Source organism: Triturus cristatus, chromosome 4_1 (genome assembly GCF_964204655.1).
Source record: "Triturus cristatus chromosome 4_1, aTriCri1.1, whole genome shotgun sequence".
Lineage (NCBI taxonomy): Eukaryota > Metazoa > Chordata > Amphibia > Caudata > Salamandridae > Triturus > Triturus cristatus.
Genome location: NC_140585.1, coordinates 1,016,434,648 through 1,016,458,331, shown reverse-complemented (window position 1 = coordinate 1,016,458,331; position 23,684 = coordinate 1,016,434,648). Strand labels below are relative to the sequence as shown.

At 45.9% G+C, this 23,684-nt stretch overlaps 1 protein-coding gene across 1 annotated transcript in view; it reads left to right on the top strand.

Moving 5' to 3' along the window:
* TUBGCP6 (tubulin gamma complex component 6) overlaps nucleotides 1-23,684 on the top strand; it is a 492,321-nt gene that overhangs the window by 232,397 nt on the left and 236,240 nt on the right. The window contains exons 15-16 of the mRNA XM_085653952.1: nucleotides 17,142-17,280; nucleotides 17,373-17,492. Coding sequence (XP_085510078.1) covers nucleotides 17,142-17,280; nucleotides 17,373-17,492 — 259 coding nt within the window. The remainder of the gene's footprint in view (nucleotides 1-17,141; nucleotides 17,281-17,372; nucleotides 17,493-23,684) is intronic.

Below are 23,684 nucleotides of genomic sequence, written 5' to 3'. Positions count from 1 at the left end.
ATAGAAAAAAAAAATCCTTTTTTTCTGTAGCATTAAATTTTGATACATTTTTTCTGTGTTCACCTTTCAGTACTCAAGCAAAAATTGGTGAGGCAAACAGTACAAACATCAAATCCGTTGCCTTTGTTAATGCTTGTTAAAACTAGTTGTTGTAGTAGCTGTCTGCAGTCCGAAAGACATCTTAGGGTGCAGTACACCCCTGGCCCTTTACATAACTGTCAAATGAAATATAAGACCCTGAAAACTGTGTTTTTGGCGGTGATAAAGTTAGCTAGGATGATGAGTGAGATATAGACTTTGTCAGCACAATAAAAATAAAGTGGATTTTAGAATGAAATTAACATTTATACCTAGAGTGGTAAAATAACATTTTCTTGTCAGTCAAAGAAGTAAATGGCTTTGTTTTCTCTGTTATATGATGCAAGTCAGGGAGGATTCTGGCTATTATGGCTCTAAGGGGGCAGGGTGACAGTTTTCACCCCCACATTAAGTGAACTGTCATTAGAGGTTCAATGGTAAACACGAGCCTTGCACATTATAAACACAGGAAGGGATGTCTGATTTAATGGTCTCTGAAAGGTGGTGATTGAGACATGGCTTTAGTGAATGAGATGATGATGTCAGCCATGTCAGTTTGACCAGCGGATTGTACACCAAATATTTCTCTATGGGGTATTGTACGTCTTGCCTAAGACATGTTGCAAGACACATGGTTACCTTCCAGTGGGCTTAGAGCCCGCCCATTGCGCTTACTGTTGGTTGGCTTTATTGTGTCTCTCATTTGCTTACTTCTTATTTACCTTCTTCTGTGAGCATTACTTCCTCTTCTGGAGCATGAACCTACTGTTTGTGTCCTTCCACTGCTCCCTTTTCAGGTGGTACTTTTTTTGTGGTTATGCACTCTATAAGAGTGTATGTGTTTTCCAGCGGGCTCTCTCGTATACCTAGTGTTCCTCTTTCTGATCTCTGCGTTTCTCCCCTCATCCTTCCGCCCTAAGTTGCTTTTCTTGCTTCCTCCCCACCCACCCAGTTATCCCGGCCTCCCTCCATTTTCTGTGTGCTTCCATCCTGGTCACCCTCCATCGTCCATGTGCTTCCCAGCCCTTCCTTCTTTCACCATCTCTACTTGCTAACCCTCTGTTGTTTGTTTACTTCCCCATTATTCTCTCGCTTGTCCTTCTCTCCTCTGGCCGCATCCTTCTGTAGCATACTCCCCTCCTTAATGTTACCTCACCCCCCTTTTGCTCCCCACTACTAACCCACTCCCCATTTGTTTTGTTTTAAAAAATAAAAAATAAAAGTGGATTAGCGCTGTATCAAAAGGGTGCGTCAGCGATACATCGAAAGAGCCGATTTTGTGCAACTTCTTATTTACTAATCAAGCTTGAATTGGTAAGTTAAAGGGAAAAAATGTTTGCCTTGTTTTGTAGGCATGTGCATATGACCACATCATAACAAGTTTGAATTTTTTTACATTTTCGGCATGAATAAAAAGCATTGCCAGAGCCAGTAGGTTTCATAGGAGAGTCCCTTGCCAATGCTTGTTTACTCATCAATCGATTTGATTTTTGGAAGGGAGGAGATCTAGTGGTCTCTGCAAGGAGGTGAGGTAAAGACAGCATTAGCACATGAGCTACAACTACAGCATCAGCATCTCTAGCAGGGAAAGCAAATATTTATGCAGGTTGACTTTAACCACTTACGATTGTCATTTATACAAGTATATGGATATTTTACATTTAAAGGATTACACAAAAAAGTTACCTTCCTCTCGGAGCAGTGGCAAATGGAACATGTTCTGTTCAAGAGTTCATTCTCATAAGGCTGATGGGGACATGTTCATGTAGACTGGAAATTTCTGCTACTTGGGGCTGTCCTATTGAAAATTTAGGCTGCACTCACATTTTCCTCTTGAAAAGTGTGGAGGTCCTATTTGGGAAATGGTGGTACAGTGCCATTAATGTTATTGCAACCCTGCTGAGAATTACTCGTACAGTGTCTTTAAAAGTATCTTAGTCTTCTTAAGATGAGTGCTATGCTTCCTCACAACCCTCACTGTCCAGCATTTTAGGTTACACCTGCTGAGGAGGGTAAAGGACAAAGTGCACCTTCATGGTCACTCATTATGTTCTCTGCTATGACTGACCGAACGTAATGTCATGAAAACTCACAATTATTTATGGAGGGGTTCTTATCAATAAAGTTCTAATGTTTGTAGGCATAGAAGATCCTCTCTGTATGCTTCATCATCTAAGGATCACATAAGGTAGTTAAAAGAGAATTTCAGGATGTCTGTTCAATGTGACATTAACCAATTTACTTGCTATTATGCCCTTCTTGTTCCCCATTTAACAAAACTGCGCACTCACCACATCATACTACTTTGCAAAAGCTATCTGAGAGAGATTTCTAGCCGATAACTCCTTACCGTAGAATTATCCCCAGGCGTCTCACAAGAAGGAGTCCAAGAAGTCGAAGCGCTCTTCGACTTCTCTGCGCTGGTCCAAATAATTGGAAGAGGCGTGGGAATGGCATGACAAATCTAGACCCGCTCCGATGTAGTCACCATGAAGCCTCAGTCTGGGTCCAATACGCGCTTCCCCACATTTCCTGTAGCTGGAGCGACCCCGTCTAATTACGTGAGTTCTGTGAGGCCATAAACCTCATCTTTGGGTGGCCGGACACCTCTGAAGCGCTTTCGGTCTTTATAGGTTTGGATGGGACACGACACCTACTGGATTTCCGCCGCCAGGCTCACCCTCTGTGCCTCTTTGGCCCTCAGGATCCTTCAGTGGATACGGATCGGCCACGGCCAACGCTTCGCAACCTCCTTCACTGGTGTTGTTCCTGGCGCATGCACAGAACTAAGTGATACCAAAGGGGATGATGGACGGAGCGCTTGAGCAAATCAAACATTCACCCCCAGTCAACTGATCTGGGTTTAATCCTACCCCGAAACCGGTCCTAGGATGCTTGTTTCCAGTCCAGGGAGGACCTGGCTTGACAGTTCCGGCTGGACTGTTCCCATGAGGCACAGGGTCAAGACTGATTTGCATATGGCTGGGTTGAAACTGGAATGGCATGGTGAGCAAAAAAACGATGGATTTAGGCCCAGATCTCTGTACTGGGGTGAATGTATGACGTTGTACTGCATTCTGACCATCAACTGTTGTTTTTGCATTTGTCACCCCGAGTGGGACGGGTATGCTCAGACGTGAGTCCCGTGCTCTCCATTCCACTGGAATCAAGCTATCCTGGCTGAAGAGGGGTGAAACCCCGAAACCGGTCCTAGGATGCTTGTTTCCAGTCCAGGGAGGACCTGGCTTGGCAGTTCGGGCTGGACTGTTCCCATGAGGCACAGGGTCAAGACTGATTTGCATATGGCTGGGTTCAAACTGGAATGGCATGGTGAGCAAAAAAACGATGGATTTAGGCCCAGATCTCTGTACTGGGGTGAATGTATGACATTGTTCTGCATTCTGTCCATCAACTGTTGTTTTTGCATGCACAGAACTATGCACAGGAAACCAGGACCTCAGTGAATTGTGGTGTACCAAAACACTCACCTCAGTACCCAGAGCCCCCTATCCGACTAGCATCAGTGTCTCATTCATTCTCCGTATCATCTCGAAGCTACCAATGATTAGACAACCCAGAACAAGCAACTTAGAGTACTCTCAGGAATGGTGGGAATCAGAAACGACTTTTTGTTATTATTTTCATATCAGTCCACAACAAGAGTAATCAGAGACACAGAAAAGTTTAAAATGATTATTTTTAACGACGTGCTCTAAGGTACAGTACTTTGGCTAATATAAGCAGGCAAATGATTTAAAAACAAAACCATCAGCATTGTTACAGTACCATAGAAAATGAAGGGAGAAATCATATTAAAAATGATAGTGGAAAACAAGTCCTATAATAATTTGTGAACCACCCTCCCTTGGCTAGTAAACTAGTTTTATAAACTAATAGAAGGTCTCTAGGTTTGAATGGGGAACCCCATACCTCAAAGATCAGCTTAGGTGAATCACATCACAGGATCAGCTCTGCTCTCTGTGGCTGGAAAGGTTTTCTCCAAGTGTCTGAATCATGCATGCAAATGCAATATTAAAGGCACCCGAGTTTCAGATATTTGCAGCTGTGTGCGTATTGTGTCTAGAGCGTGGGCCGATCAACCTGAATTCCACAGCATACATTGTTATTTGACCTTGACGGCTTCTGCACACAGTGTTCAGACTAAGGTCGCGGTGCACGTCTAGGGATGTGAACAACAGACCGGAAAAAGCAAGCAAGCAGTTTTACTTGTAATAACAGCTAACTGCAGTGTCGTGTGCAAAAGCAGCATAGTGGCAAGATGGCGTTTATCTTCTAAAGTGCTTATGCTAACATAGCAATGGGTGCATATAAAACCCTGTCTCCATTACAGTACATTTGCAGTTTCTTAAGGTTTCATACAAACCAACTCCACACTTAAAAGATTTTTCACAGAAAAGCAGTCAATGCAGTCCTATGGAAGAAAACAGTGTTATCGGTAATTACTTCGATTTTGGAGTTGGTATTCTGGGGTTAGAACCAGTGTTCCCCCAGGGTTGAGGATGCACTCTCAAAGCACCCTCAGGGGCACTGGGGCGGCTGGGTGCAGAGTGCTGAGGCCCAATGTTATCCAATGGGGTTTGGGGGCCTCCAGTTGGTAGCTGCTCATTAGCAGACCACAAGGTTGTGGGAGCAAAGCTCCTGGACTTAAGCTCAGGGCAAACGGGGGATCCGAGTTAGCACACAAGGTGCACCCACAGCGGCGGCCGGGTGCAGGGTGCTGTTTTGGCTTCCGGTGCCCTGTTATTTTTAATGGGGATTGCTGGTTTTGGTTTTGGGCTGCAGGCTCAATCCAGGAAGACTTCCGGGAGAAACCAACAGTACATTTGCAGTTTCTTAAGGTTTCATACAAACCAACTCCACACTTACAAGATTTTTCACAGAAAAGCAGTCAATGCAGTCCTATGGAAGAAAACAGTGTTATCGATAAGTACTTCGGTTCTGGAGTTAGTATTCTAGGGTTAGAACCAGTGTTCCCCCAGGGTCGAGGATGCACTCTCAAAGCACCCTCAGTGGCACTAGGGCGGCTGGGTGCAGAGTGCTGAGGCCCAATGTTATCCAATGGGGTTTGGGGGGCCTCCAGTTGGTAGCTGCTCATTAGCAGGCCACAAGGTTGTGGGAGCAAATCTCCTGGTCTTAAGCTCAGGGCAAACGGGGGATCCGAGTTAGAACACAAGGTGCACCCACAGCGGCGGCCGGGTGCAGGGTGCTGTTTTGGCTTCGGGTGCCCTGTTGTTTTTAATGGGGATTGCCGGTTTTGGTTTTGGGCTGCAGGCTCGGTCCAGGAAGACTTCCGGGAGGAACCAACAGCTGGGCAGGTAAGTTGGAGGGCTCAGGGACATACGTGCACCTCGGGTTGTCTTCTCCAGGATGCAGGGCGGCTATATGCTGTGGTGTCATTTGGGGTCGGATTTCACCTTACTAAGCCACTCACAGTTAGGGGGGTGGTCTCCGTGCAGAGGCTGCAGGCGACGTGGGGAGTCCTGGAGAGGTACACCCACAGTGGACTCAGACTCTGGAGCGCTGGGGGACCTTGCTGTAACCAGTGGGCCACTCAAACTTGGGCCACAGGCGGGGGTTGCAGTGGTCGATCCAGGCGTTGGTTTTCTTTATGCTCAGCAGGCTCAGAGTCTGTCTGTCCTGGGAGTTTCTTTTGAACAGAGCTGCTGTTCACAGGGGATCTGGTCTTTGTTGAAGGCAGTCAGTCCTCCCAGGGGTTCTGGAGGTCGCTGGCTGCAGGACAAGGCAACTTTTGATGCAGGATCTCTGGAAACTGCAGACTGGCCGGTCGGGCTGGGGCCAAGTCTGTTCTTCTCTGCAGTCTCCTCTGCTGGGTGTCTTCTTTTGTCCTTCTTCTTCGTAGGTTGTGGGAATCTGACTTCTTGGTTCAGGCATGTCCCCCTAAATACTGTATTTAGGGGGCGTTTTAGGGGTCTCTAGGTCAGTAGCCAATGTGCTCACCCCACGTGGGGGAGTGGGTACAATCCCTAATCCTGTTTGGAGAGTTCGTGCCATCTGCAAGATGGCGGGCAATGAAGAGTGGGCTTCACCTCGCCTCCCCCACCTAAAGGGTGTGTTGGTAGAGGTGGGCACACCTTCTAGGCTGTTGTAATTTTTCAACACAGTCTTCCCACTGAAAAGGAGGGAAGACAGGAAGGGGGACTGCTCCTGATAGCAGGAGAGGCTGGCAGTCGGCTACAAAGATGGCAAGGCCTTTGAAGCTCCCCTGCCACAGATGGCTCTTCCGGACCTGGGGGAGGTGTGAACACCTCTGCCAAGGAAAGGCTTTGTTTCTGGGCTCAGGGAGCAAAGGCTCCCACCCCAGGGGTCCAGAAGCATGTCTTGTGGTGGCAGGCTGGTGTTAACCAGTCAGGTAACCCACCAGAGGCTGGTCGTTTTTCAGGGGGCATCTCTAAGATGCCCTCTGAGTGCATTGTATAATAAATCCCACACTGGCATCAGTGTGGGTTTATTATGCTGAGAGGTTTGATACCAAACTTCCCAGAAATTCAGTAAAACCATTATGGTGCTGTGGAGTTCGTAATGACAAACTCCCATACCATATACTCCTTATAGCTTTACTTGACTGAGACAATGTAGGGGTACACGGATCATGCACCTATACCCTCACCAGTGGCATAGTGAACCCAGCTAGAGGGGTGGCTGACCTATTCGATAGGCAGTGGCACACCGGGATGTGTGCCATGTTGAGTCTTCACTTTTCTCTGCACCAAAACTCGCAGCCTGCAATGGCAGTGGGTCTGTGTGTGTTAAAGGTATAGGGCCTCTAAGGGTGGCACAATATGTGCTGCAGCCCTTAGAGACCTTCCCTGGTGACAGTGCCCTTGGTACCCATGGTACCTTTTACAAGGGACTTACATGTGGCCAGAGAGGTGCCAATTGGGGGTACAAAGGTACAGTTTTGGGACAGAACACAGGCCCTGAGAACGTGATTGGCAGGGACCCAGGGCACATCAAGTCAAAGTGCATCAGAAATCGGGCAAAAAGTGGGGGTTACTGCAACAGAAACCCAGCTTCCTACACAGACCTAGAAGGGTCCATGGCTGACAATAAATGATATGAGGAACTGGCTGATGCCAGTTTTCTGGATACCTCACCAGACACTGGCCTCTCTCCTTCCACAGTGGCTGGGGAGAAAGGGGCCTCCTTTGCAAAGGTGATCTGGAGGGGGGCTGAGGTCTTGAACCTGATGCTGCTCACAGCAAAGTCAAAACAAATGTTTGGACAGAGATGCCTCAACTGGAGGTATCCTTCTCTGAACCCTCCTGCCCTTAAATAAAGCCCTCACTGGTGTTCTGCTTGGGGCCTGGGCCAAGACTTGCACAGGCACTCTTGTGCACAGGACTGTCACCTGCCGCCATCATCCCACTCCCAAGGATCCAGCCTTCCTTACACAGCACCCTTCCACTGAGAGCCTGGTGGTCCAGGCCTCTGCATCCAAGATTAACCCTGGTGGAATATGACTCATTGTTTTGCATACCATTACTTCGCAGCTTTTTACTGCGATGTTTTTACTTAGCAAATACCGTTACTACACAAGTTTTTAGTTTGCATACCTTTACATTGCAAGTGTTAATGTATGCGAACTAAAAACTTGCCTAGTAATAAAATCCCAACACTACACTAAATACAAATACACTACCCTACACATAGCAAACTCTAAAACACTACCCAAACCCTCAAACACTACACTACCCTACACTACTCAAACACTACTACACTACCTTAAACCCTACATCACTACCCCCTGGCCGACCCTCCCCCTTCCCCCAGCCCACTCCCTACACTCAAATACTACCCTGCACGCACTCCCGACACTACCCTAAACCCTAAACCACTACCCTACACTACACAAACACCACAACACTACCCTAAACCCTAAATAACTACCCCCAGCATGACTCTGCCTCTGCCCCTACCCCCATTCCTGTCCCTACTCCCAAACACTACCCTGCACGCACCCCCAACATTACCCTAAACCCTAAAACACTACCCTACACAAACACCACAACACTACCCTAAACCCTAAAACACTACCTCCTGCACGACCCTCCCCCTTCCTCCACTCCTGTCCCTACACACAAACACTAACCTGCACGACCCATGACTTTATCCTAAACCCCAAAACACTACTCCTCAAACACAAACCCTTTAAAAATTCACAGCCCCTCTTAGCTCTCTCTCCTCGGTACACGTCCCTTGTCCTCGGCTGCAAGCGTTCTCAATCAAAGGCGGTGACGACAGCAGAAGTGCCCAAAAAGCCCCCAGCCAGCGCACAGGAGATTCAGAGGCAGCCTCGACCCCACTGCCGTCATCGCTGCCTCCTCAGGTGCTCTGCCATCTGGGCACCGGTATTGGTTACCAGGCCAGAGGGGTCGTCAATCCAATTCCGGGTGCAGCCAACCGAACGCTAAGACGGATCTGCCGTTGGAACCCCTCCGTGAGGTGGGGGGTGCTCGATGCCACGGTATGGGCGAAATCGGCCTGTGCCTGATCGTACCGCATTGCTCTGCACTGGGCCCTCACGGAGCCCCCCAACACGTCCTGCCCACAACAACGGACCTGACCCTGGCTCAGAGGCGGTTCCACTTACTGCCCGGGTGTCGCTGGTAACTTGACGCCTCTGTTTGACTAGAAATGCTTGATTAATCATGTTAATAGAATTTCCAGCTCTGTCGGCTCGCTGTATTTGTCTTTCATTTTTTACATACTGAGTACATAGGCAAGGCAAACGAGTGTATAAGGTCGCCCAAAAAAAGTGGAAACTATTTTGGAGAAATCCATTTTGTTTTACTTTGCTCTAAGATTCTAAGCGCTACTTATTTTTTCACAACTTGTAATAGAGGGACGGTGAGACAGATACAATTCTGTGCATTTCACAGCGCTTGGTGTAACATATTTTTAGTTCGTAGTGCCACTTAAAAAACGCATCATCTATTGATCTGCCCGACCGAACCCATGACCTACAAGTTACACGTTACACACTCACCTCGGCAGCGGGCGCTTAACTCAGTAAATCACGTTAAAGCTTGAGGAGAACCTGTTACCAAGATCACAAGGTTGATTTGTGGAATGAGATTAGAAATCAGCGGGTTTCAAGGCAGTTTGTTGTTTCTGGGCTATGGGTGCAAACGGAAGGTCAATGGCTGATGATCTCTTGCAGAGCTGGCTCAGAGGTTCATCGTAGCGAGGTTGATGACATAATGGTTTAGCTAATAACACCTCTCCCCAAGGGCGAGACGCGGAGTGATCTGGATGAGTAACAGCGCATGCAATGTAATAACATGCATGGTAAAGGCTACGCGTTGTTACAGAGCATGCGTTGTTACGCTTGCGTTGTAATGGTATGCGAAGTACAAGTTGTGTACTAATAGTGGTTTATCACCCTGGTGTGTTTCCTACTACACCACTGGATAGTGAATCCAAGAGGCTGGATAAATTTGGGAAGACGATTTTTTCTTCCGCCAGCCTTGCAATGCTGTTTGTGAACACTTCATGCTTATTGTGCTGCTATTCCCATACTGTAGGGGATTCAGTTTTGCAAGTGTTTCCTATGGTCTCGGGGGAGGCTGAGACATTCTCTCTTAAGCTATTGCTGATGGTAGACTCCCAGCAAAGTTCACAATGCGCTGTGGATTGGGTACCAGCAACTCGCTGGGCAGAGCATTGCTTCTATAGTGGCACTTAGACGTAACGCCTGGCTGGGGACAACTGGCTTTTCGAGGAATTTCCAGCCATCCCTAATGGACATGCCCTCTGACGGAATGGATACTTCACAATCTGCCCCAATGTCAGATACAGTCTCAGTGCCCCAATTTCAGACAATAACGTCGAACAAATGGGTGCTTCATAGTATCCAGCGTGGTTATGTCCTTCCCTTCCACTAAACCCTGCCACCGGCCTCCGTTCGGCTGACAGAGGACCTTGTTTCGCTCTTGCAGCAGGAAGTAAAGGCTCTTTTGTCCAAAGGAGCCATTGAGAGTGTGCCGGCATCAGGAGTAGGTTGTGGTTGTGGTTGCTATTCTTTCTATTTTCTAGTGCAAAAAAAGGATGAAGGCCTCCGTCCTATTCTAGAGCTACACCCTCTCAAGTACTTCCTGAAAAAGGAATAGTTCAAAATGGTCACTCAGGCTCAGATTCTATCAGCCCTGAACCCTGGTGACTGCATAAGTAGCACTGGATTTGCAGGAATCATGCTTCCATATTCCCATCCTGGCAACTCACAGGTGTTACCTGAGGTTCATGGTAGGTCAATAGCATTTGCAGTTTACTGTGCTTCTCTTCAGCCTTACCAGCGCCCCTCGGGTGTTAACAAAGCTAATGCAGTGGTTGCTGCCTGTCTGGGTTGGCTGGAAATTTCAGTCTTTCCCTACCTGGACAAATGGCTGCTGAAGGCGGCCGCCCCCCAGGCAGTCTTCTCCCACCTCCAGACTATGGTGGACCTCCTGCATTCGCTGGTGTTCTGTATCAATAAACCAAAGTCACACTCTATCTCAGATGCTCCTTTTCATCAGGGATATTCTGGACACAGTGAACTTTTATGCTTATCCTCCAGGACAGCAAATCCAGGATATTCAGGTTGTGATCCTGATGTGTCAGCCGCTATTATAGATTTCGGTGAGACTCGTTCTGAGACTGCTGGGCCTCATGTCCTCCTACTAGTAAAACATTCCTGTTGACACATGCGGGCTTTGGAGTTGGACCTGAAATTCCAATGGACTCAGCATCAGACCTCTCCAATCTGGTCCAGATATTGGCAGAAACTGGAAAAGACCTGCATTGGTGGCATACGAACCGTGATTGGGCTGGCGGCAGACCCCTCTTCCTTCCTTACCCAGAACTCACTGTGCTCACAGATGAGTCACCTCGGGTTGAGGCAGCCATCTGGGCGAAGTGGAGATCAAAGGATTTTAGACTCCGGCAGAGTCTCAGCTCCACATCAACCTGTTGGATTTGAGAGTGATATGACTGGCATTAAAAGCCTTCATTTAATCCATCAAAGGGAGGCTGGTTCAGGTGCTCACAGACAACACCACTGCTATGTGGTACTGAAACAAACAGGGAAGAGTAGGATCCTGGACCCTGTGCCAGGAGACTCTGTACCTCTGGGCGTGGGTGGAATGTCAGGACATCTTCCTGGTCATACAACACCTTGCAGGTTCTCTGAATACCAGGGCGGACAAACTCAGCCATTGATGCTTAGCGGATCACAATTGGCATCTCCATCCGGAGGTGGTGCAAGGACTCTCCTCCAACTGAGGAGAAACGTGGTCAGATCTATTTGACGCTAAAGGCTAAGAATTAGACTCACAAGGCATCAACTGCTCAGGCACGGGAAAGGAAGCGATTCCTTTATGTTATGTAACCCTCACACACGCTATTGCTGTCATGCTTCATCATAGGGTTCACCCTGACTCCTAAAGGTCAGGGTGGGCTCGACCGTATTTCAGGGAGCGCTTAGGAGAGGTAGGCCAGGGGGTCTAGTGATAAAAATCCTACTGCACTCTCCAGGTATCCCTTTATTAGTGGAGACGCAGTGGATATTAAAATAAATAAATACAAGGGGGTCGTAAGGAAGTGATGGTCCTATGACCCTAGTGTCATGCCAACATGTTTCAGCCCCTGTGTGAAGGCCTCTTAGGTCCAGGGCTTTCTTCAGGGCAAATATAGATTCCTTCCCTGGTTCTTAAAAGGGGATTTCCCTATATTTTCAACTGGAGGGAGCAGAAAGCTGCACCCTCATGTATGGAATGGAGTAGATACTTCTCTCCCCATCCAGTGACTTCACCAATTGTATCCGCCCTATTTGGGGGGATTAAATGTTTCTCAAGGGGAGCGGTAGAGAGGGTAGCCTTGTAGTCATACGTTTGTCAAAGGTCCTGCCCCGTATGCCCACCTATTTGGGTCCCGCGTCTCACGGCATTAGGTATAAGAGGCAGGACCTTTGACTGGAAGTGGGAGTGCAAGGACAGAATGATTGACGGAAGAGTGTAATGATGAAAGGATGAATAGACAGAAGGTAATAGAAGGATGGAATGGTGAAAGGATATATTAATGGTAACATTAAAAGATAGATGGATGGATGCATGAAAGTCATAAAAGATGGAGAGGTAGATAAACTGAAGGTGGGATGAAGAAAGCACATCTACGCTGGACATACCTTACTTGCTTCGCTCACCTGATGGCATTCGAGGTAAGGATCAGAGTGGGAGGCATTTTGATTTTCTGGCTACTCCCTTGGATAGATGTAGATCTTTTTCCATCGATGGTGAACAACGATCACAGCCATGCATTTCATGATTATCCTTGGAGCAGATTTCAATCTGAAGTGTAGAAATCTGTACTGGAAATGGGCCTTGCCTACCCTGATTTTTAGAAACATTCTGTGCTTTGTTTCCCCCTGGTATGTGACAGTATGCATCCTACAGATCCACAGAACATATTCAGTCTCCTTTCACAAACTGTGAATATATCTGGAGAGGGGCTAGCATCCTTAATTTTATTTCCTGATCCACTGGTGGGCTGTGTTAGATCCGTGATAGACTTCAACTCCTCTTTGCAGTCTGTCTTGGGAACCCAAAAAGTCCTGTAATACATTCCCTTTCCTCTTAGATATTGAGGAACTGTTTCCATGGCATGTTTTAAAACAGAGATTTTACCTCCTATCTAAATTGCAGCAATTTTCGTTTCAAGACTGGTTTTGGAAGTATTGAAGGACGGGAGCTTCGAACTGGATGGTGTAACAGACCCAAAAGATCTGCAAAACCCATATGTCAGTGGTTATCAACCTCCACTCTGCCAGATAGTTTTATACACTTCCAACTAGAGAGGCAAACAGATTAGAGGGAGTGGAGACTTCACTATTTAGATTGCAAGCATGACAGATCTTCTAAGCAGATTGTAGTCAGTCAGAAATGAGAGCTGGACCTTGGGGTCCTGATAGATATTTTTCAGGACTGGGGTTTTCCTGACGTAAATTTATTCGCCACCGGGCAAAACATAAAATGACCTCGCTTCGCATTAGAATGTGGGAACCAAAGTTCTTGGGCAGTGCCCCTTTGATCAATTGGTTCTAAATATGTCGCCGTGCTTTCCCTCCAATTTCCCTAATTCCATCAGCGTTGGTTAACCTGAAGCAATCCAATAGCAAAATGGCTCTTAAAATCATTCAATCAGGATATTTGAACTTGCAACTAGACTGTATGAACATTCCTAAAACATCTACATCTAAGCATCCTTCCACAATGGTGTCTTCTGCATTTAAGTCGAAGAGGTTTGTCACATGGTGCTTGAATAACAACCAGGAACCCTATAAAATGTCAATAGAATGTAATCTTTCTGATTTTGCTCCACCTCGCACAATCAAGACTGCCATACGCTTCCAACAAAGTCCATCAAGCTACTATTACTGCATACATAAATTGATGGCAAAAGATCTTGCTTTAGGATGCCAGTCATAAACAAGCATTGGCATAGCCAATAGGTTTCGCCTTTGGGACCTTATAAGTGTTTAGCCATGCAACAGTTGCATAACTAAATACTTATAAGGTCCCAAAAGCGAGACCTATTGGCTATGCCAAGCGGCCGTGAATATGATTGCGATCAAACATCAAAGTGGCCGTGTGGCTGCGAAAGTGAAAGTAATCGCGGTCAAGCGTGGCGGGCGCGCCCGCACACATGCACTGTAGCTCTAGGCTGGCCTGGTAGCACTTTTTGGAGCCCTCTCAATAAGTCTCGCCAGACCAGCGCATGCGCTGGGTCAGGAGAGACCTAAAAACTTCTTGGCAGGATTAAATAAAATGTTTCAACCGATTAGACCTCCTCTTCCTTTCATTTAAAACAAACATTCTCACTACCTGTATTTTGTTATCAGTCCTTCACCAGCAGAGAGGCTACTTTATTTCTTGGTTGTCAGAAAAGTCATTACATTTTATTTTAAGTGGTTTGTAAGACAAACTACTTACATTGTTTAATATGGCCCACTCAGAACTGGTATGACTTAATTGAAGCAGACAATAGTCAGGAAAATAGTTTTATGTATCGTTTTTTGTTATCTGTTAACTAACAGGCCTCTCACTGGGAAACCTAGAGCTAACTTGTTGTATCTGGTTTATGGTATAATGCATCTTTCCTGCTTCTCTCCCTTTGCTGCTCAGCCAGTGTGGATGTGCTGTGGAATGTTGGTGTGCATGGTGATGTAATGGAACGTGAGGATGCATGGATGTGGATTGTAAGTTGGAGTATGGGCTGAGCAGCAGGGAGACTGCTCCTGGTGGGGCTTATTACTTACCTACTGCAAGACCATCTTAGAACTGTTATCAATAAACCTTCATCTTTATTCTACATCTCGGCTACTGGAATAATTGCATTACAACATACCTCTACACAAGGTAACGTAGCATCTGCAGCCCGGATAAGGCCGCATGGAGCTCAGTGCACAACTTTTCAAACCATTATTGATTGGAGGAGGATTCAAGAGCAGACACTTTAATAGGTCAGGTAGCATTAAGAAATGTATGTGGTTGAGATTTATTTTAGTTTCTATATTTCCATCTTCGTAGAGTGATAGTTTGCTTCCTGTAGCTTATTGAAAATGCGTACTGGGAAGTGCTTGCTATTGTGTTCTATGTTTATGACTATCAGTGAGGATCCTACAATGGAGTAGAAAATAATTGTAATTCTAGCACTGCGTCGTAGGAAACCTCAGTGAAGTCCTAAGCGACCCTCCGTCCACCGCCGGTTGTCAATGATGTTTTAAGTATTTTTCATTTGTAAGCCTATTATGTTTTGCCGGTCAAAAAGAACTGGGGCTGTGAGGCAAACTCAGTGCATGCTGAGAAATGGAAGCTAATGGCTGCATAAAAGATCAGTGTGTGTTATCTGCAACCTCTGTGCTTTTAACCTGACCGGCACCTTCATTTTTCTCTTTCACTGCGTTAGTGTTAGAGGTTATTTCTTTCAGCTATTTGCTGCAATGTGATGTTTCTGCTTTATAAGAGGAAGTTCTTAAACATGAAAAATGCAGTAAAAACTGGCCTTTCGTGCTATTCGTGAAGGTATCAACACACTGAACTTTGAGATGTGTACCCCCAACTACAGATTGACTTTCTGAATATGTCCAAGTGTTCTGTGTTCCTACAATGCAGAACTATGTCTACAAGAAAGTAATATTTTCCTGCTGGTATGTTGTGGTCATCCTTAATATGCTATTGAATATTCCTAGCATAATGCTAGGTCCTGACAGAATAGTGGGCATTCTTGACATATTCTGCACATCCATGGCATGACACTTTACACCCATTGCATAATGACAGTCTTAGAAGTATGCTGGTAATTCCTGGCATACTGCAATCATCCATTGCACAATGGTCCCCAAACCTGGCTTAATGCTTTACCTGGAACAGTGTTGACAATTTGCCACATTGTGGGCATCCATTTCACAACCGGGGACATTCGTCACATTTTATAGTCGTCAATGTCCATGCCACTAACACCTTCTAAATTAAAGGCCCTTAAATCATGGTGGTAGTTAAGAATACTTTGTCAGCGTTCATAGCATGCTGGTATCCATTCTTGCAGAATGGTGATCCGACTTGATGGTCTTAATTTCTACTACAATGTGGGCAGCAATGCTCTTGTAGTGTGACGGTGCCAAGGCACGAATGGACACACTTTTGAATAAGGAAGGACAAGAATATTCAGCGCTTCTTGTGATGACAGTGCACCTTTCATTTGTGATCATTAAATTGGCATGCTTGTTGAACTTTGTTGGTGCTCTTTGGGTACTAAAAAGATGAGAGCCCTTTGTTGCGTATCTTAGCACGGCAGCCGTGAACTGCCATGATTAACGCTAGTGTGGCGCTAGGAGCTGATAGTTGAGGACATGGGAGAGAGAGCTGAGCACGAAATGGGGAAGGGGAGAGTTGTGCTACGGTAAGGTAGAGCTTCTGGAAATGTGTATAAAAATACGTATACTTTTTTTTTTCTCTAAGTTAAGGTGGCTCTGCCCACTCCCAAACATTTTTTTTTTAACTTTGACTAAGGGGAAGGAGTCCCATTTAGAATAGGTTTGAGGGGTCTGTAGCCTATCAATGGTTTGTGACAAAAAGTACGGGCACAGACCACTGATACATTCATAGCATCTTTGTGAATAGCGGTTTGAAAGGTGCACCTTACAAACACCCCTCTGGAATGCATTTCCAAACCTATTTTGTGGTTCGGTAACGGCTTTGAGACCACTAAATAGCTTCATACATCTGGCCCTAAATCGGCCTGCAGAAGGAGTTGTTAGGGGCTTCTAAACTCTTTTTACTAGAGTTTTCAAACTCTTATACCAACCTTTGTTTTCTGAATCCATTAAACATTCAGTTTTTTTAAGAACTGTCATTCTAAAATAACTAATTATGGATTCTGGAATGAGCAAACTTAAATCTGGATTCCTTCACACACTGTGCAATGCGGCCCACATATGGGATCCTGGAAAACGTAATTTTAAAATATATTTGCCATATTGGACCCAGTCCATGGGATCTCTGTTATGTTGGCGTCTAATCACCATTGAATGCACCCTGTCCTCCATTGGTTCTCTTTTATCAAAAGTGATTTATAGGCAATTAAATGTGTGTGCCTTTACCAAGTTTTTTTCACACGAAATTAATGAAAATGATGTGCTTGTTGAAAGAAATGCTAAATTAAGCCTGCTGCTGTTTGTCCTTTCGGCATAGGCCCATGTAGGAGCCAATATATACATTTCAATATAAATCAGGTAGTAGAGGCAAGAAACAACATGTCCTTGTCAAACTATCATAATTTTAATTCTTCTACACTATAGAAAGTACTCTAGAATGCTTTCAAAGGAGGGAGTAGAAAGGATAACTCCATCCATCGCTTTACCCATCTTTACAATCTTTCTCCAGGAAATCAAAACAGGTTTTGTAATGCTGCATAATGTTTTAAAACCTTTATACAGCTTAGTGTTTAAATGTATTTTGACTGCAGTCTTGTGTGATATGATTCCTTTTTAGGCAGGAATTGATTGATCATTACAGTAAATTATCAGAAGAAGCAGCACGTAAAGAGCGAAGGGCCTTGTGGAAAATCCAGAGGCACAAACTGGAAACAGCCCGTCTGAAATTTCTTTCAGAAGACGAAAGACAAACCCAGGTGCCTTTTAATGTGAATACTAAAATAAACCAGACATATATTGTTGTTACTGTCCAAATTTGGTTATCAATGTTTCTCACTGTTAAATTTAGGAGCTGCTTGAACAATTTTTCAGAGGGGAGTTGACCAAAGAGTTACACATTGTTTCACAGTCAACAGTTCAGGAGAGCATGGACTTACCAATCACTCATTTGGCGAGTGGGCATTCTCAGGTTAGTTTTCGCCAACATTTTCTGATTATTTTTCACTTTCAGGGTTTGCTTTTACATTGTGAACATGTTTTGACTGAAGTATCTAATGGGCAATGCTTTGTTTGAATAAACAAACAGTTAATTTTGTTTTCAGAGGTGTATTGTCCATTTGCAAATAAACTCTCAACAGTTCTGCCAGACAAATGATAACTGCATATAAATATTATTCTGTAAACAACAACCTCCCATTGTAAGTTCTACTTCCTCCTCTTTCTTAAGATTCAGATGCTCTAGTAAGAAAAACTCTCTCCGACCCATGAATAGATATTTGTTCCACCTCTCTTGTGTAATGGCATGGAAGAGCAGGAATGTTACAGGAATCCACTCTTAGGAAACCTGTGATAGTCTGACGAGTTAAGAAGCTTTGGCCCCAGCATTTTCAGTAATGTCCGCATCCTGCCTGTCACATGAAGGAGCTGCAGCCAGAAGTGACCATCAATTCTTCAATGTTGAAGGTCCAACAGAAAAACAAAAATAGATCTGGTTAGCTTCAGATTCACTCCTGAACTAGATCTTGTGTGAAAATAACGCCTGGTTGTGAGCTACAACAAATTATTGATGTAAAAAGATAAATACTATTTTTGGTTTGATGCTTCCTTTGTAAATTTGTACAACAGCATAGGTCAATGAACAACTCTAATATATATGTCACTCATTGTTGCAGAAGCCAAATATGTTTTTGTACTCTGAATCTCCTTTTTGCTCTTTGAAAATAACAACTCTATCTTGCATTTGGAAGCATTTTGCCTATTCTTGACTTTACATCAAACAATTGCCAGTCTCTCTTCTTCCTAAAATCGCTACATAGCTAATTCTGCTGATGCCCAGAGACACCTAAATGAACTTTACAGCACTTCTCCTGCAGTAAAAAGAGGTCCACTCTACAATAGTACTTAGGGCCAGGTGTACAACCCTTTTTTGCAGCGGCTAACTGGAGATCGCCCCGTTTGCGACTGCAAAAAAGGTTCCAGGCATGTACAAATGCTATTTTGCGAGTCACTAACTCGCAAAATAGCATTTGCGACTCTCGCTATTAGGAATGGGCGCCCCTTCCTAATAGTGAGTCACTATGTCATGTATTGTTGTTTTGCGACCGCATTTGCGGTCGCAAAACACTCGCAGTTTACCACCTACTTTAAGTAGGTGGTATACCACTCGCAAACAGGAAGGGGTCCCCAGGTGAACCCTTCCCCTTTGTGAGTGTGTGCGTAAATATTTTTAAGAGCAGGCAGTGGTCCCAGGGAAAACGGGCTGTATTTGGAAAAAAAACCTGCTTTATGTCTAAAGTAGTCCCGGACATGGTGGTCTCCTGATCCCAGCAGTCCACCATCCCCGGGAGTACTAGCCATTCCCAATGGGGTCGCTAATTGCGCTTGCCTCGTGAAAATTGATGAGACATGCAATTTGCGACCCCATTGGGAATCGCAAAGTGTCTGAGACACTGTTGTACATCGCATTTTGCGACTCGCAAATTGGGAATCGCAAAGCGACACAATTTGCAAGTCGCAAAATGCAATCGTCGTATATCTGACCCTAAGTGCTCAGCGAGAAAAAACTATGCAAACACAGCAGCCTGCTATTTATCCTGGATCTCATGGCCATAGACCCCTATGCAGACACATTGTTTCTTGCCCTAACCTTAATGAGATCATTTTAGGTTTCTAGGCTCTAAGCTGAGCTTTTGTTTATGGGAGCGGTTTATAGTCATTTTACAACAAAGCGCTCGGGTCCATAGAGGGCCCTTGGTCAGTCCCATAGCACTCTCAATTGAGGAACAGAAAGAGGACACAGGTGTGAAGGAGCCTTCTTCTTAATTTCTTCATCTTCATTGTTCCTGAGCAATTTTGATATTTGTGTCCCAGACGGCCACCACATGTCATGCTCCCCCGGGTTCTACCATTCAGGTTTCTGGGTCCTTCTAGTTTCTGGGGCTTATCTTCAACTTCAGTGGAGAGCATGAGGCACTTTCAAGAGAGCAGGGGTCAACACGCTTAAGGAATTCAGTCCTTCTCCCATCAGTTATCCTCACAGAAGCCGATGCTAGCAGTTATCCTCCTATCTTTTCATGTGACATAATTGCACCTGCTGGACACCTTTTGATTTTCATAAAAACTATTTTACATGGGTCTGTTTAACATTGATGCAAGTATCACCTCTGCTTGCTTTTACAGTTCTAAAACATTTCTTATATAATTTCCATTGGAAACTGTTGAAAAACCCTCCCACCCACTTTGCCCCCGTCAGGCTCTTTTCTGGAATGAGACCCAAATGAAGATGCACGTAGTATTCTGTGAACATGTTCAAGCCATTCACTTGGAGCTCTGATGCATACAAAAAGACATAAGCAAAGATCAACAAATTTGGTACACAAAGTGTTACTGATTATGACAGAGCCGACCTAGTCTGAACCTAATTCAGTTTAATTTGGTGCAACACCTTGTGATGGATACTTCTAAGTGCAAATTCCTCACTTTAGAATAACCTCTTCACATCAGACTGGTTTCAAAACTTTTTCCTGACAGTGCTCCTGCACACCACCTGGTGGCACCATGCAGCTCATTTTTAGCTCCACACTGCCACGGATGTAACAGAGTGGAGCTGCATATAAGCCCTACAGTGTGCACTGGCATCCGTTCTTTTCTTTCCGCGCCTCCGTACATGGGTTCAAACTAAAACTCCAATCTTTTTTGGTTTTCTAGGAAATTATGTTCCCACAAAAGAAGCAGATCTGCAGTGACTGCACAAAGCAGTTGTCTGTAAGGGATCTGAATGAGGTGTGCCTTTGGAAGCTGGGCTCAACCCACGCCTGGAATTTATATAGCAAGTGTGCTCTAATGCACCCAAATGTGATCAGAGACCGGGAGGAAAAAAGTGTATGTTGTTGAACACAAGAAGTCGCACCCTCGTGCCGTGATGTGGATCCTGCACCAAGTTTTGGGGTGGGGGAGCGTGTTAAGGGACGACTGTGATGAGGTTCCTGTGACCATTCCACTCCCCGCTCGAAATCCTAAAGTAAGTTGAAATCTAAATTCAAATCTAAAAAAGCAAAGCGGGATCAACCCATCCTGCGATTCTTACCCAAAGAGAAGATACAAGTGTGTTGAAAGGTGAGTTGCTCTCAATCGAGGTCACCTGCCATGGAGCTGAACCCCCAGTTCACGGCCACGTTTCCTTGTCAACGCCGCAGCAGTTTGAGGCCTTCAAAGAGGCCATGCTGCAAATTTAAGTGCGCTTCCTTTTGGCACACCTGTGGGCCCCATGGAAATGGGACTCCAAGAGGGTCCCTTCCCGATGCCATATGTCCCATTGGAACCTGTTACATGCCAGTAATGATTCAGATTTAGACTTCTACTCTAGTTTCATGATCCACACAAGTTCCCTTCACCCTATATGCCAGTGCCGACACAGCCGGAGGAGGATCGAGTGCCGACATCCATCCCGGATTCTGAACCAGCATTGGCCCAGACTCAACAAATGTCACACTATGAGATTACAAAGGTGAAAGTTGTCATGCACCCTGACTCAAACCTGTGCCTCTACCATGTGACAACTATCATCAGATCAAAGACTCCATTATCTAATTGTGTGCCAGAACGGGGTGCTCCCCAGGATATTGATGATGATGGTGTGGAAGAAGGCTTGTTGCCCCCTCATTACACTGATGATAACTTATACATTGACTTACAGAACTCCAGTATACTTGATACTTTGCCTGCAATTGAGTATGAGCCGTTACATGGGCCACCCATAGAAGAAAGTGTGTCATTTGCAGTGGTGGCTCGGAGCGCAACCGGAGAGCTAGAATTATAGCAGCCATCCATTCAGACTAAAGCCAATGTTTTGCCAGAAATTCTATAGCGGGCGAGCAAAATCCGAGCCCTTGCCTCCATTTATTGATGCCCACATTGTCTAGTCGAAACCGCGTGTTCGAGGCATGTGAGCTGTAGATCACATGCTTTGCATACTCCTGCCATCTAGTGTTGGGTCCGGATGTTTGCAAGTAGTTTTTCTTCGAAGAAGTTTTTCCCGTCACGAGGTAAGGTGACTTCTCCTTTCGGTGATAGTGCGCGTGGGCATCGACTCCATTGTTAGATTTATTGTTTCTGCCATCGGGTTCCGACTTGTATTGCTGCGCTCTGTCTCGGAATCGGTCCTCGGGTTCCCCTCGGTGCGCAATCTACTCTACCCTCGACAGTATTGTTTTTGAACACGTTTCCCTTTCTCTGCAGTTCGACTCAACCCCCAAGAAATCTCCATTTCGACTGGAATTTCGTGGGCGGCCTTCCGGCCTCTCCACGTCGGTCCCACTCCTTGTTGTTGAAACGGACTCCATTTAAATGCTGCCCCCTGTGCCACGTGAAGTATCCGCATACAGACTTTGCATCAAGTGTGTAACTTGTGCTTGTCCTCAGACCACAAAGAACAGGACTGTGACGCATGCAGATCCTTAAATTCGAAGAAAACTGTCTGTGATCGTCGAGCTTGACGTCGAGAGATGCAGCAGCAGCAGATAGACGGCACACCGGATCTCTTCGGTGAAGACTCCGAACAAGCGGAGGTCTCAGCGGCCGAAGAAGAATAGGCTTCAGTGGCGTTGAACTCCGAAACAGAGTTACAGATTGTCCTTGAGAAAGACGATGTGCCGCAGGGACAAGGGGACGGGAGTACAGATGACCTTTTTGCCCCCTTCCCGGCCCTGGAAAATCTAAGGCTTCAGGCAAAGGCAAACGCAAGGAGATGATGGATAGAGCGCTGAAATGTTTCAGACACTCACCCCCAGTCACAGATCTGGGTTGAATCCATCATCATTCTTTAGCTCCCTTCGCCACCCCAGTTCAGACACAGCTGTATGCAAATCAGTCTTGGCCCTGTGCCTCATGGGAACAGTCCAGCCCTAACTACTAGGCCATGTCTTCTCTGGACCGGAAACAAGCATCCTGGGATCGGTTTCAGGGTAACACCCCTCTTCAGCCAGGCTGGCTTGAATTCAGTGGCAAAGTGAGCAAGGGACCCGCGTCTGGGCATACCCTGCCAACTGAGGGCGAACAAAGCAAACACAAGGAGATGGACAGCGCGCTGAAACTTTTCAGACACTCACCCCCAGTCACAGATCTGGGTTGAATCCATCATCATTCTTTAGCTCCCTTCGCCACCCCAGTTAAGACACAGCTGTATGCAAATCAGTCTTGGCCCTGTGCCTCATGGGAACAGTCCAGCCCTAACTACTAGGCCATGTCTTCTCTGGACCGGAAACAAGCATCCTGGGATCGGTTTCAGGGTAACACCCCTCTTCAGCCAGGCTGGCTTGAATTCAGTGGCAAAGTGAGCAAGGGACCCGCGTCTGGGCATACCCAGCCAACTGAGGGCAAACAAAGCAAACACAAGGAGATGGACAGCGCGCTGAAACTTTTCAGACACTCACCCCCAGTCACAGATCTGGGTTGAATCCATCATCATTCTTTAGCTCACTTCGCCACCCCAGTTCAGACACAGCTATATGCAATTCAGTCTTGGCCCTGTGCCTCATGGGAACAGTCCAGCCCGAACTGCCAGGCCATGTCTTCCCTGGACCGGAATCAAGCATCCTGGGACACGTTTCGGGGTAATTCCCCTCTTCAGCCTGGCTAGCTTGAATCCAGTGGCAAAGTGAGCAAGGGACCCATGTCATACATACCCTGCCAACTGAGGGCGATCAAAGCAAACACAAGGAGATGATGAACGGAGCGCTGAAACTTTTCAGACACGCACCCCCGGTGACAGATATGGGTTGAATCCATCATCATTCTTTAGCTCACTTCACCCCAGTTTAGACAGAGCTATATGCAAATCAGTCTTGGCCCTGTGCCCCATGAGAACAGTCCAGCCCGAACTGTAGAGTTATGTCCTTCCTGGACCGGAAACAAGCATCCTCGGGCGGTTTCGGGGTAACACTCCTCTTCAGCCAGGCTATCTTGAACCCAGTGGCAAAGTGAGCAAGGGACCCATGTCATACATACCCTGCTTACTGAGGGCGAATATAGCAAGCACAAGGAGATGATGGACGGAGCGCTGAAACTTTTCAGACACTCACACCCAGTCACAGATCTGGGTTGAATCCATCATCATTCTTTAGCTCACTTCACCCCAGTTCAGACACAGCTATATGCAAATCAG